A 14,269-nucleotide genomic window follows, 5' to 3' on the forward strand; every position below is an offset into this window, starting at 1 on the left:
CTCTACCAGGATCAGGAAACAGTCCTCCATAAAATGTGCTGCACACATCTGAATATTTGAGTTGAAGTGTTCTGGAACAGTGTTGTAAATACAACTTAACCACTGATTTCTAGTTGTGTCCTCTTTTGGAAGACCAGACAAAGTAGTTTCGCTTTCACAATGAGAAACAGCGTCTTCACGACATGGCGGCAGTAACAATACTACAGCGAGAATAAAAGTTACGCCTTCTTTTTTTGCGTGAACAGTTGGGCGGTGTTATGCAAATCTTCCCACATCGTGACGTAGGTATGTGGGGGCATGTTAGAACAAGTCGGTTTAGGTAGGCGTGGTTGACTCAACTTTTATAAAGAATATCTCTTTGGATTTTAGACTTCAGTCTTTGCAACTTTACAGATCTTCTTTATGCACCAAGAGCTTGTATCATTTCAAAGAGAAAGGAAAAATTTAAATTGCATCATATGACCCCTTTAAACTAACAATATTTTTTAATAAAAAAAATAATTATTTAAAAAAATATGCAATTTACAAAATAGCCAAATATTGATCGAATAATCAGCTACAGTGAGTTTTTTAAAACATCATTAAAGTGCAAATCATTTGTTACATGTGACGTGACGTGAAAACTAATTTTCATTTATAAGATTTATCCACTCCCTCTATTTGGATTCACTTTTTTATTCTGCTTGTGTTTTCTCAGTTAAAATCTGGAAGAAAATGCTCGAAAAAGATTACAACCACCCTTTCCTGAATTTCGAGGACCAGTTTTCATCCATTTCTATTGGTTCAGAGCAGCTGCTGGATGACCATGAAGGAAGTTGATGGAAGTACACCGACGAATGAGACAAAATGTCTGTTTTTGTTTGTTTGCAGGGCTGCAAAAAAAAAAGCTGACCGTTCTGCGACACGGAAACCAATTACTACAGTGTTTCCAACCCCGCGTGAGCCCTCAGCACCCTGTGAAATATGTCAGGAATATCTTGAAGTACCAAATGTGCCTGTCTATAGAGGATTTTATTAAAAATGTAAACGTATATTCCTGTAACCTGGAATGGTGTATTAAATCAAGAGGCAATCCAGCTGAAAATAGAGAACAGCCCTTGACTAAAAATATTTTCGTAAAGATATCACATACTTAGTTGGACGTTTCCACAATCTGAATGGTGAATATTTATGCAAAAAGCTAATATCCCTTTATTTCTATTAAAATAAGTGTAGTAGTTTGATAAAATGATAGAAACAATCTGAATGACTTAATTTATGTAAATCAAATTATTTTCCTTCTCCACAATTGCACAATTTTACTGATCATGTCCACTGTGTTTGCTGCCCACGTGTCATCATTATCGGCAGGGTGCCGTTAATTTTGAAGGCTCATAAAGCAAATGATTGTTACGACCGTGAACTGTTTGTGGGAATACCTCTCCTTCCTAGAACTTATTAAACATCACTTACCTAAATCATAGTCCTCACTTTTAATTTATAACTCTCCTCTGGCTGTTCCTCAACACTAGCTGAACCATTAATACTGAGTGCTTGAGGTGGTTCTCCTTAAAGTTCTCAGTGCTAGTTTAGCTCTATGCCTTTCTGCTGTTGACTGCAGTTAATAGGGAATGTGTGTGTTATGCAGTTGTGTAGTACTCAGTGGTTCATGGCATATGCGTGTAGCATAGAGCTAATAATTCAAAACTTCACTAAGCAGTAACAAATCATTTTCACATATAAACATTTTCCCCTGCTTCTATGTATTTTCAGAATGTTGACTATGGGACCAAAAACAACTTTGTGATTGTGAAGGAAATGCTGCTTTCAGGATTTATCCATCGATGATTTAAGAAAATATTGACTTTTTGGTTATAGAACTCTTTATTTTAGCTTAAGACAACTTATAAAAAAATTGCAGAACTGGTGTTTACTGCAAATTTATGGTCAAAAATAAAATCATTCCTAACCTTTTAGTGCTTTTCTCTGGACATTGTCCAGCAGTGGATAGAAAACTGAATTACACATGCCACTGTCAGTGAAAGAATGTGAGGAACTCGAGCTAGAAATACCAATGCACCCCTGTGCTGACAGTTTTTACATAACTTCATATTAAATCTCTTGTAGTATTGTACGTCTTAAGCATCACATTGTTACATAAACAAAATACATATAATGTACCACAATGGGTGATATAAAAACAAATGGCTTGCATTCTAATTTAAATACACATAAAAGCTGCACAATAGTTCTAGCATTTTCTTTCATGCTGAACCAAATGTTTGTCCTTGTATAGTGTTAAGTCAATGTTTGACTTAAAGTAACTCTTTACTGCTGCACTGCAGACCATAAATGTTCCATGATGAGACCAGCTGACCCATCTGTGTCTGCCGCTGTAACTAGCTTCTCTGAGGCGCTCTATATAAGGTGGAAAAAAAACATCAAAGGCCTGCCACACTGTTTTGGGCTCACTGCCCTTGTGTTTGGTTAAGCTTTGACAACCCTTGTGTGCCAGAGTTTTATGCAGATCTCATCTATTATTTGACATTAGTCTTAATTCTAGATAGATACTGCCTTTAAAAGTGTCCAAGTTCAGTTCAGAAGGATGCATTCAGTGATGCTGTCTATATATGCAAAAATGAGTGAATATTGATGACTATTTTAACCAGTGTTATAAATCAAGATTAAATCACGTAAAATTAAAAAGGATTGTGAGCGACATGCAGTTAGTGGATGTATAGTTCAATAAACACACTGTATCATCATTAGTTGTTTTGACCAAAGAAATCTCACACTTATTATATTCATAGTATCATTGTGAATAAATATACAAAAAAAAAGCTTTTCTGTATTTTAAAATGTTTCCAATAAACTATGAAAATTCTTAATAATAATCAAACTATCAAATAATCAAAAAGTGCCAGGTCTTTAGAGAAAGTGGTAGAAACTCCAGTGGGATGTTTTGTGTGTGTGTGTGCTATGAGGTAGAAGGTTGAAGAAACATTTTGAAAGGTTTAACAATTACTATAATGATCTTTAGTGGGGTATTTTTTACCGGCTGTTGGTCGATGTGTAATGGTTTGGAATGACGCTGCCTTTTAACCTAATTTTCGACCCATTACTACAGCTTTAGCTGTGTTGTTTAGACTGGAATTACCCACAGAAACTGTTCTGTGTTTGTGCAAACTGTATCTGTAGTTGTGCAGATTGACAGATACAACGTAACGGGTGCGTTTCCCAAAAGCATTGTTAGCCAAATATGTTTGCAAGTTCCACTGCTCCCAACGTAGTTCAACAATTTGCCGTTTCCCGAAACCATAGTTCCAACGAACATTCAAAAATAGCATCGCAAAGTTGTGTGGTTGGAACTACAGCTCGCGACCTGTAGTTACAACCATAGTTTCTTGTTAGTATGATGTGTGGACTTTGCTCTTAAGAAAAATAAGCAAGCTGACAGTACAATCTGTATCTCTTTCATTCCACATATATATATATATATATATATATATATATATATAATTTAATTAATTAAATCATTAATAATAATTTAATAATTTAAATAATTTTATAAATAATTTATGCATTTAGCAGACACTTTAATCCAAAGCGATTTACAGTGCATTCAGGCTACACATATTTTTACCAGTATGTGTGTTTCCTGGAAATCAAACCCACGACCTTTTGCACTGCTAACGCAAAGCTTTACCACTGAGCCACAGGAACAATTATTTAAAATTATTTAATTAATTAATTAAATTATATAAATGCTATATAAAAAACTTTTATAATTTTTTTTTTATAAATTTATAAATGTAATTATTTAAATGATTAAACAAAAATATAACCTATTAAGTTGCAATTAAGGCGTATTGAATTTTAAAATCCATTTCAATTATAAAGTGTTTATAAATTTAAAAGTTCAGTTTAGAAGTATCGTATCGGTATCGATGATACTGGCCTTTAAAAGTATCAGTATCGTATCGAAAACAAAAGAAGTGGTATCGCCACTTTTTTACTATATACACATACATATACACATGTGTAGATACATATATATATATATATATATATACACACACACACACACTGTGCATACATATATACATTGAATTCTGTCTTTTACTTTGTCAAGAGAATGAAAGTGCAGTTTTTGAAGAATGTGATTTTGCTCTAGTGCCCAGGGGAAACTGCAAATAACAAAACAATGGCTAACAATATTTTTATAGTCCTCATATGCCATGTTTTTTATTTACATTAATAATCTGACATTAATTTGATCCGAAATGATTAATTAGCAGATGTAATTACTCCACCACCTGCGTGACCTCAGTAACGACATTGTTGAGCCAATGTGGTTAAAATGATAAATAAGCAGTTTTGTAAATCAATTATGAATAGCTAGTTAATTTCTTCAATGATGCTTTGTACTAAGGTAGTTAAGCAGCAAGTTATGTCGTTGTACGGGAAACACACCCCTGATTGCTGAAAGAACCCTTCTCCCATCTCTGCTAACAAAATGCTTGACAGTTCACTATGAGACAAAATTATCCCAAACCTCTGAAGTTTAAGACGCAAAATAGTCAAGATCCACTTGAAAATGTTGTCAGGGTTTCCAAGTATCCCAGAGGTTCGAAAACACCTCCGGTTTCCTCAGCCTTAAATGTTTTGTCACATTTGACCTCTTTGTGACCCTGTATGGGGATGATGTCTTGTAGTACAAGGATGTTATCACTGATAACGTCAGTGACCATACTGTAGTCCTCCCCTACCAGAGGTGTCTGGTCTCGTTTCTCTTCATCAACCACAACATACCCCATAAGTCCAGCAGGGTTGATGCTGACGTGCTCACATTTGCTACCGGAGCTCATTTGAGTGTTTTGGTCCCGAGCTTTTACTGGTGAGCCATTGCAATCAAGGTGAAGTAGTTTTTGAGGCTCTCCAAGGACACTGCTGGTGGCATTTAGCTGATTGGAGACAGTCCCACAGTAGACGTGTTCACTCAGTGTTGTGATTAGATCCTGACTGCTGTTCAATGTGATCTGGATGCTGTTTTGAGAGATCTTTTGTGCAGTACCTGTGGGACAGTTTTCTCCCTTTTGGTACTCAAGATGAGCTTTGCCATCAAAATCCATTTCCTCATCATAGTCAGAGACCACGAGGTACTCCACTTGACGGTCTGATCTCAGGGCTATTTGGGGATATCCCGGAGTAATCAGAGCACTGAAGATTTCCTCGGACTTCCCACTCTGAAATGAGAAGTAAAATGACCTTTGTATTTTGTAACTGCAGTTTTGTGGGGTCAATTCATTGTCTGCTGGAAATGTTTAAAAAACTCCCTCCTATTTTTTGACAATGATAGAACATTTAAACAGATTGTTTAGAGAAACTGTCACAATGTAATGTGACTATCTTCTTTTATGTTCCACAGAAGAAAGAAACTCATACAGGTTTAGAACGACATGAGGGTGAGAAAATTATGACAGAATTTTCATTTTCTATTCTAAAGCACTGCCGTTTTTTTTCATCCTAATGTCATATTTAACCTTTAAAAAAAGCTCAAAAGTAAAATTAAACTGCACTACTATAAAACTGCGGCTCGTGGAAAAATTAATTAATAAAATAATATATTGTTGCTTTAACAAACTAGAAATGCATGAATTATGGTACTGTCTGCTGTACCTTAAGGAGCTGAATGTCTAAGCCACTGATCTTCGGTTCTGGAACTGGTGGCAGTAAAAAATGCTTCACCCTAGAGAAGAATAAGGAAATACAGAATTAACTTTATGGTGTTAATTGAGTTTTCAGGGTTTTTTTAACTTGAATCTACAAGACTTTTGCTTCCAGTCACATCCAGTGTTTTTTTTTTTTTTTTAGATGTGAAAAAACAGTTCATTATGCTGCTTATTTGCTATAATAAAATTTGAATTTATTATCGTAATCACAAACATACTGGTTTATAGTGCAAGTTGTTTTACCCTTCTGTAAAGTTTAGCATTTTTGCAACAGTTTTGTACCTATAGCAGCTAATAAATCAGAAGGAAATTGTATTGTATTAAAAAATAAGGTGGATATTATATTAATGTTAATATTAATTTGTGTCACACATTAGGGAACAGAATACTGATTTTGAATGAAAACTGTTATCGTTATACAGTCATCAGTGTAAATTCCTTTGACATTATGATGAGGTGGGATGTCATGCTTACGGTTTCATCTTGACTGTCAGCACTCCTGCAGTCAGCAGGAAAATGATGATGGTTAGTGTGACAGCAATGATCATAACCGCATTCTGTGTGTCAGACATATCTGCAATGCGAGAAACACAAAGACTTACTTTTTTGCATCATCTTTTAATGCTGTACTGTATAATGACTTAAAATGGATCTAAAGGCAGAATTAAAAAACTTATTTATACTTTATTTAGTATTTTTACTGTAGCCTGATACTGTTATGTAAGGCTAAAAATGCTGAGTAATGCAGCATAATGGCTGCAGGTGTGAAAGATTGAGTTGCTGGTGCTGGTATCATCTTACTGCCTGGAATATGGATGAATGCAGAGGGGCTCCATTCACTCCAGAAGCCTTGGTCTAGTTTACAGCGCACCTGAACGATGTAATTTGCTCCTGGCTGTGGACTGTAGATGCTAAACTCCAATTGTTTTCCAGCACTATATGACTAAAACACAAGAATTAAAACTATGTCTCAGTCATAATTATATTACATGGTATCAAAACTTTTAAATGCAAAAACTAGTCAACTCACAGACTCCCAATACAGAAATATTTTCTTTTTGATAATAAATTGATAATTAATTAAAACATTTAGAAGCAAATTTTTATAAATACAGTATGGAATATTTTTAGATTTAAAAAATCCTATATGGTTTATATATGGACCCCCAGTTGAAAGCCCTACTTAAATAGTTTTGATTTAAAAAAAGAAAAATGACAAACCATAAGAACATTTTTAAGAACCTTGATGACCTTGAAACTATTTGAATCTCACCTCCCAATTGCTGTCCTCCTCATTTCCTCTGTTCTCAATTTTTAAGCGAACTTCATATTTGATTGTTACCCAGCCTGAACGTGTGTCTGCGTCATGCGGAGGCTGCCACCGCACCAGGAAATATGGACTGTTCGTGGTCTGCATGAAAGTCACATTTACATTCTCTGGAGGGTGAGGCTGCACTGTGTGGAAGAAGATGAATCATCTTAGATGACAATCAACTGCACAGACATGATGTACCAGTAAGTGACAACAATATATGTACTAAAAAAGGGAATAAACTGAATGTGGTCTAAATGGATACTTGACTATTCTTCATATGCTTCTTATACACTACCATTCAAAAGTTCAAGGTTAGTAAGTTTTTTTTTTCTTTCTTGGAAAGATAAGAATACTTTTTCTTCAGTAAGAACCCATTAAATTGCTCAAAAGTGACAGTAAAGACATTTATAATGTTACAAAAGATTTCTATGTTAATGTTGTTCTATGTTGTTCATCAAAGAATCATGAAAAAATGTATTACAGTTTCCACAAAAATATTAAGCAGCACGATATGTTTTCAACATTAATAAAAAAAAAAGTTTCTTGAGCCCCAAATCAGCATATTAGAAAGATTTCTAAAGAATCATGTGACACTTGAGTAACACCGGAATAAATTACATTTTTAAATATATTAAAATAGAAAATGCCCAGCCTTTGAACAGTAGTGTATTTATGCTCTTAATGCATAAAAAAATTAGAACATCAACCATATGCCAGCACATTCAAGCATCTTCAGTGGGATATTCGATACATGGCTTGAGTTTTGCAGAATGCAAGACACAAACCTGATCATCCTCATTCTGTTCAGTTAGTCAGCCAGAGCTGCCTCGGTTTAGTGCCATTTAGTACTTTTCCATTCCACTCAGATGCTCTACAGATGGAAGAGCCCAGTGTGCACACATTTCTAGCAGTAACTGAACTGGTTTAAGGGAAATTGTAACTAAACTGTATAACTTTACATGCAGTGTTATCGGTCCTGTTCTAGTATTATGATCTAACTGAAAGTTAAAAAGTTCTAAACTTTCACCGTAAAGATTTTGCTGATTGAGCTGCGTGTGCCCTTATGTAGTGGTAGGAAATCTTTATATACACTATATATAGCAGGCAGCTCATTGCACTGTGGCTGTTGTCAAAACAACCCTGAAATTGGCCTCTATAGTAAAACATCATTAACCATTCATGCATGGTCAGTATATACTAGGGGTATATATTGCAAGCACACAAAAACAAAAGCTTTTCTGGATGCATTTTAATATTTTGTAAACACATTAAATGAACTCACCGATATCCATAACATCAACTTCTACAGATTCCGAAAAGGCTTTTCCCAGTGCATTGGAGGCCACCACTGTGATGTTGTATATGATCCAAATAGACGTGTGTCGCTTATCAAAATAACAAGAATTGTTCCCTGCCTTATGATAATCCGGACATTCAAAGACTTCCAAAGAGCTGAAAAAGTTTAAAATTAATGACAAATGAACCAAAACCTGATATTTATGCTTATAAAATATGTAAAAATGAACTTGGTTACTATACTAGGTTATCCTAGGTTTAGTGTGTTTATTAATAAGTATGTGTGGTGTACAACTTATAAAAATATTTAGAAAATAATAGAAAATGAAGATCAGAACTACAATTCAAATGTTTGCTTTTGGAAGAAATTAGTACTTTTATTCAGAAAACATGCATTAAATTAATCAACAGTAAGAGTAAAGACATTTAAATTGTTACAAATATTGTTTTATACAATTGTTCTTTTGATGTTTCCATTGCTCCAAAAATTCTGAAAAAATGTATTGCAGTTTCTACAAAAACTGCTAAGGAGCACACCTGTCTTCAACACTGAGAGTAAAACAACAATCAGTATTGATAAGTAATATTTCTTGAGCACCAAATCAACATATTGGCATGATTTCTGAAGGATCATGCAACGCTGAAGACTAGAGTTATGACTGCTGAAAATCCAGCTTTTCCATCACAGGAATAAATTACATTTTAAAAAATGTTAAATATCTAAAACATAAGAAACTACAAAAAAAGTCAATTGTACTAATATTGCACAATATTACAGATTTTACTGTATTTTTGATCAAATAAATGCAGCCTTGGTGAGCATAGGTGACTTCTTTCAATAATCAACCCAAAATCCTAGATTATCTTAATAACATTTTGATGTTACTGATAGAAACAAAATCATTTGATATTTTATTGAGACAAATAAAGCCTATATTCTAAACTGTGTCATAATAAGCACACAATGAAGTAACTATCCATGCTTTGACATAGGGAAAAAAAATTATGCAAATATACTTTTTTGACAGCAAGATGAACGATGCTGAATAGTGATGTAGGCTGCACTCACCTCTCTTTTCTGTAATACAGGTGGTAGCTGGTGGGCAATCCACCTGTTGATCCAGGCTCCCACCAGCAAGTAAAAGTCTCTTTCTCAGGCGACCGACATCTTGTTAGTCTGGGCCTCATCGGGGGAGAATGACCTGGAAAGATATTGTAATTGAAGAGTATATGATAAGATATCTGTAAGAATAATAGAACTAGATAAAGTGAAATTTCAAACAGACTATTAACAAACTATTATTGAATGCTACTGGAAATAGCCCATACTTTGTGTGTTGAAGCATGTTTATTATACTTCCTTAAATTCAATATAGAATTTAAATATCTGTATCCTGTTTGCTACCTCAGTTCAAATGCAGGAATTCAATTCTGAATGTTACACAATGCTGATATACTGTAAATAAACAACAGGCCTCCAAATGATTCATTTATAGAAAAATCACTCACCAAAGCCCAATAGCTTACCAAAAAAACTAAACAAAACAGGAGTACACAATGGCAACTGTCTGGATTTATTCTTTGAATTTTAAAGCTGTGCATCCCTCACTTACACATGCTGTGTGAGATCCAAGAGAGGAGCCACATCAGAGTCAGCGCCTGCTCTGCATCTCTCCACATTTTTCCTGCACGAGAAACAAACCTCCACAATGTCAATAAGATGTCCACAACAAGCACGTTAAGTACCACCTGTAGAGCTTGTTTCTACTTTAAACATCAATCTAGACATGCAAAACAACTACTTAGCATGTGTAAACACCTTCACTCATCACAACAGCTGAAAGGTCATCATTATGTGTACAAAATTGTATGCAATTTTTCATTGAGTTAACTCTATGCCAAGATAAAAAAGACGATTCTTATCTGATTTCATGAATATGTTCTTATCGTGATCAGTAAAGTAAATACACAGTGAATTGTTTTTGGTACAGAATTTCTGAACCAAGCAAAGTAAAATGATGAAATGTGTCATTTTGATTATGAAAGCAGAACAATCACAAACACTTAAGTCACACTGAAAATTTATTTTTAATTTTTTTTTTGTCAAACAATTAAGTTCTCTATTCAAACGCAAAAGCACAAGCACATCATGATCCCAGAAGAAATGTCTAACACAGTACTGAACGATGGTTATTTCTGACAGCATGGTAATGTACAAGGTTATGAACACAAGGCATCAACAAAAGAGCCAAGCACTGCAAACACAGGTGCAGAGAGCTGACTTAATGGAAAGCTACTGCCTTGGAACTGGATGAGACACAGATTTAAAGGGCAATCAATGTGCTTTATGTTTCAGGATCATTTTAGAAACACTTTGCTACAGTATTTGAATTGCATCTATATTTTTCATTTTATATTTACTTGTTTCAGTTTCCATGAACATGCCATCAGCCTTATTTGCAAACATGCAAGTTATTAAATTGCCAAGGACGAGATTTACCCAAATCCAACAAGCTATTGTCTGTGGTCAGTACAGTCCTTTATTTTCCCACATTATATGCACTTATTGAGAAGGAAGTGGGTTAAAGTCCAGGTTTAAATGACCTCAAAACATTTGACATTAACTTTCTATTTCGGTGCCAGACAACTTCAAATAATAATTTTCATCTTAGCAGCAGCCAGTTTGACAACATGGCTGACCAATAATAATACATATTTTAAATAATATACATTCCTACACATTCTTATCAAATAAATACAAGGTGATCAGTGTGGAGACTTGTGGCTTTGCATGGTTAAACGACGTACAGCTGTTATACTTATGGTGTACTCACTTTTGTTGCCAGCTATTTTGACAATAATGGCTGTATGTTAAGTTATTTTCAGAGGACAGTAAATCTATACTGCTATACAAGTAGCACATTGACTACTCTAGTATTGTATTGTCCCCTGAGAAGATATACTAAAATGGTTGCTGAATTGTGATGGGTGTACTCACTTTTGTGAGTATATATAATATATACTAAGATCAATGAGGCCAACAACCAATCAGTGTGTGTATATATATATATATATATATATATATATATATATAATTTTGGCAATGTTAACTGTGTGTACACTCAGATCAATGAAGCTTATGATCAATCAGTTCCAAAAAGATATATCATTTTGTGCTAATATATAATTTTCATCATTAAAGAGATGGCAGCTGAGGCCAGATACCATATGGGATTAAACTAAATGTGTAGTCATGTCAATCAACCACTACAAAAGCAAGTCTTCTCTAAAAAATCTGTTCATCTGATATGCAAAATATTACTAAGGCACAACAAACTAGACTAATTACTGAGTCTACACAAACGACTGTCTCCTTCTGACATTCCTCCAGGGGCCAATTTTGCCACAGCATTCTCACTGATAACAATGTAATAGCATAAACAAACATATATTGCTTCAGTAAGTCAAGACAGGGCAGGTCAGACAGTCAATCCATGATCCCAGGTCAACCCAGCTGAAGAAAAAAAAATGTAGGCTACTACTTCAGAGAAAGAATAGGTTATGTCATGCAGACTGTAGAACTATACATCTGCCTATCATTAAACGTCTATCTTCTTTAAATAAAAAAATATATTAAAAAATAAATTTAAAAAACATAGACCATAAGATGCAATATTAAAGAATTACAAATATAGTGCAAATATTAAAGACTCGTACAGCTGTTTGACGCTATTTAATAATCCTTGTATACATAATACATTAATCATAGTTTCAATTGCGGTATTATGGCCCGCAAAAAAACAACTTCGCAAACTACGATATGTGCATAGTTATAGGCCTATATAATAAATATTAAGCAAGTTTTCACCGCATTATAAAACATTATAATAGAGTCGTAGCTTTTTACAGAGACTCACCTGGATCCGCTACAATCCGTGACTGAAATTACACGCACAGCTTCACCTGTGATTTTCCCATATTCCACTTACGTGCTGCATTTTGGACTGAAAACAGTCTTTCCGAAGCGATGTGCTCAAAAAAAGCGCACACTATGATAGTGGGAAAGGCCAAATACAAAGTCACCCTGTTGACACCGCAGTCCTTCTGAGTCTCCAGTTGCACACAAACCAAACAGCCCTAAAGCTGCAGAGGGAGAGTCTTGAGGAGTGGCATACAGGCGATGACGTTGCATCACACACATTACCTGCCAATGACACTGTGTGTGTGTGTGTGTGTGTGTGTGTGTGTGTGTGTGTAAGAGCAACTGTAAACCAGATGAGTAAAGTGCGTCTAATAAAACTTTGGTGTTAGTCTAATAAAGCCTTGTTTGGAAGTTTGAAAATAGTGTGATGTCTGAACCCAGATAGCACATGTACGTATGCGAGATGTCTGTTAAAGATCCTATCTGGAAAGCAGCTGCTATGTACAAATATTTGATAAATGTCCTTAAAGGGGTCATATGATGCTTAACTTTTATGAAGAATATCTCTTTGGATTTGAGACTTTAGTCTTTGCAACTTTACAGATCTTCTTTATGCACCAAGAGCTTGTAACACTCCAAAGAGAAAGGAAAAATTGAAATCGCATCATATGACCCCTTTAAGATGTCAGTTTTACATTCATTATGAATCATAAACATCTTAAAGACATTTTATAGATATTTCTAGATATAGTCTATTTAATGTCTGACAGTAAATATCCTATAGACGTATTGCAAACACTCTTGAAAATATATCTTGCAGATGTCAAATAGACGTCTCTGTGATGTACGTGTGCTATCAGGGAAGAATGACAGACAAAGGAGGCTCAATTTCTGAACTTTAGTTTTTAAAATGTTTTGAAGTTATACAGGTCTAAAGCCGCCAGACAGAAAGACCAAAAGACATAGGCCTACAAACAGACAAATAAATAGATGGTGCGGTGATAATTGGTGTATGAGTGTTTGCTCCTGAGGTTCTGACAGGTTACTATGCATTCTTAGGGTGTTCTGGCTTGTTGCTAGATTGCTCTGTCTGGTTGTTAGGACTAGTGGTTTTCACTAGAGGGCCTCAGTAAACTCCCAAAGGGACCCCAAGGCAACTTAAAATACTCAAATGGTTCAGGTCATACTTAGAAGGGAGAGGTTATTATGTGAGTATAGGAGAGCATAAGTCTAAGTGGACATCCATGACATGTGGAGTCCCACAAGGCTCAATTCTCGCACCGCTCTTGTTTAGCCTGTTTATGCTCCCACTAAGTCAAATAATGAGAAAGAGCCAAATTGCCCATCACAGCTATGCTGATGATACCCAGATTTACCTAGTTTTATCACCAAATTACTACAGCCCCATTGACTCCCTCTGCCAATGCATTGATGAAATTAAGAGTTGGATGTGCCAACATTTTCTTCAGTTAAACAAGGAGAAAACTGAAGTCATTGCATTTGGAAACAAAAATGAAGTTTTCTTCAGTTAAACAATTTTCTTCAGTTAAACAAGGAGAAAACTGAAGTCATTGCATTTGGAAACAAAAATGAAGTTCTCAAGGTGAATGCATACCTTGACTCTAGGGGTCTAACAACTAAAAATTAAGTCAAGAATCTTGGTGTGATTCTGGAGACAGACCTTAGTTTCAGTAGTCATGTCAAAACAGTAACTAAATCAGCATACTATCATCTCAAAAACATTGCAAGAATTTTCCAGTCAAGACTTGGAGAAACTTGTTCATGCCTTTATCACCAGCAGGGTGGACTATTGTAATGGTCTCCTCACCGGCCTTCCCAAGAAGACCATTAGACAGCTGCAGCTCATCCAGAACGCTGCTGCCAGAATTCTGACTAGAACCAGAAAATCTGAGCATATTACACCAGCCCTCAGGTCCTTACACTGGCTTCCAGTTATATTTAGGATTGATTTTAAAGTACTTTTACTCGTTTATAAATCACTCAATGGCCTAGGACCTAAATACA

General features: G+C 35.1%; 1 protein-coding gene across 1 annotated transcript; it reads right to left on the reverse strand.

Annotated features, from left to right (window-relative positions):
* Positions 1-4,129: 4,129 nt before the first annotated feature.
* prlrb (prolactin receptor b) lies at positions 4,130-12,464 on the reverse strand. Its single transcript, XM_016252757.1, has 9 exons — positions 12,240-12,464; positions 9,936-10,007; positions 9,392-9,524; positions 8,309-8,478; positions 6,985-7,166; positions 6,513-6,654; positions 6,186-6,285; positions 5,659-5,728; positions 4,130-5,225 (listed from the first exon to the last, which is right to left on the reverse strand). The coding sequence occupies exons 2-9, from the start codon at positions 10,000-10,002 to the stop codon at positions 4,560-4,562; spliced, it is 1,530 nt and encodes a 509-aa protein (XP_016108243.1). The 5' UTR covers positions 10,003-10,007; positions 12,240-12,464; the 3' UTR covers positions 4,130-4,559.
* Between the last annotated feature and the right edge of the window lie 1,805 nt (positions 12,465-14,269).

The sequence above is a fragment of the Sinocyclocheilus grahami genome, unplaced genomic scaffold (assembly GCF_001515645.1).
Source record: "Sinocyclocheilus grahami isolate Dianchi unplaced genomic scaffold, SAMN03320097.WGS_v1.1 scaffold1130.1, whole genome shotgun sequence".
Lineage (NCBI taxonomy): Eukaryota > Metazoa > Chordata > Actinopteri > Cypriniformes > Cyprinidae > Sinocyclocheilus > Sinocyclocheilus grahami.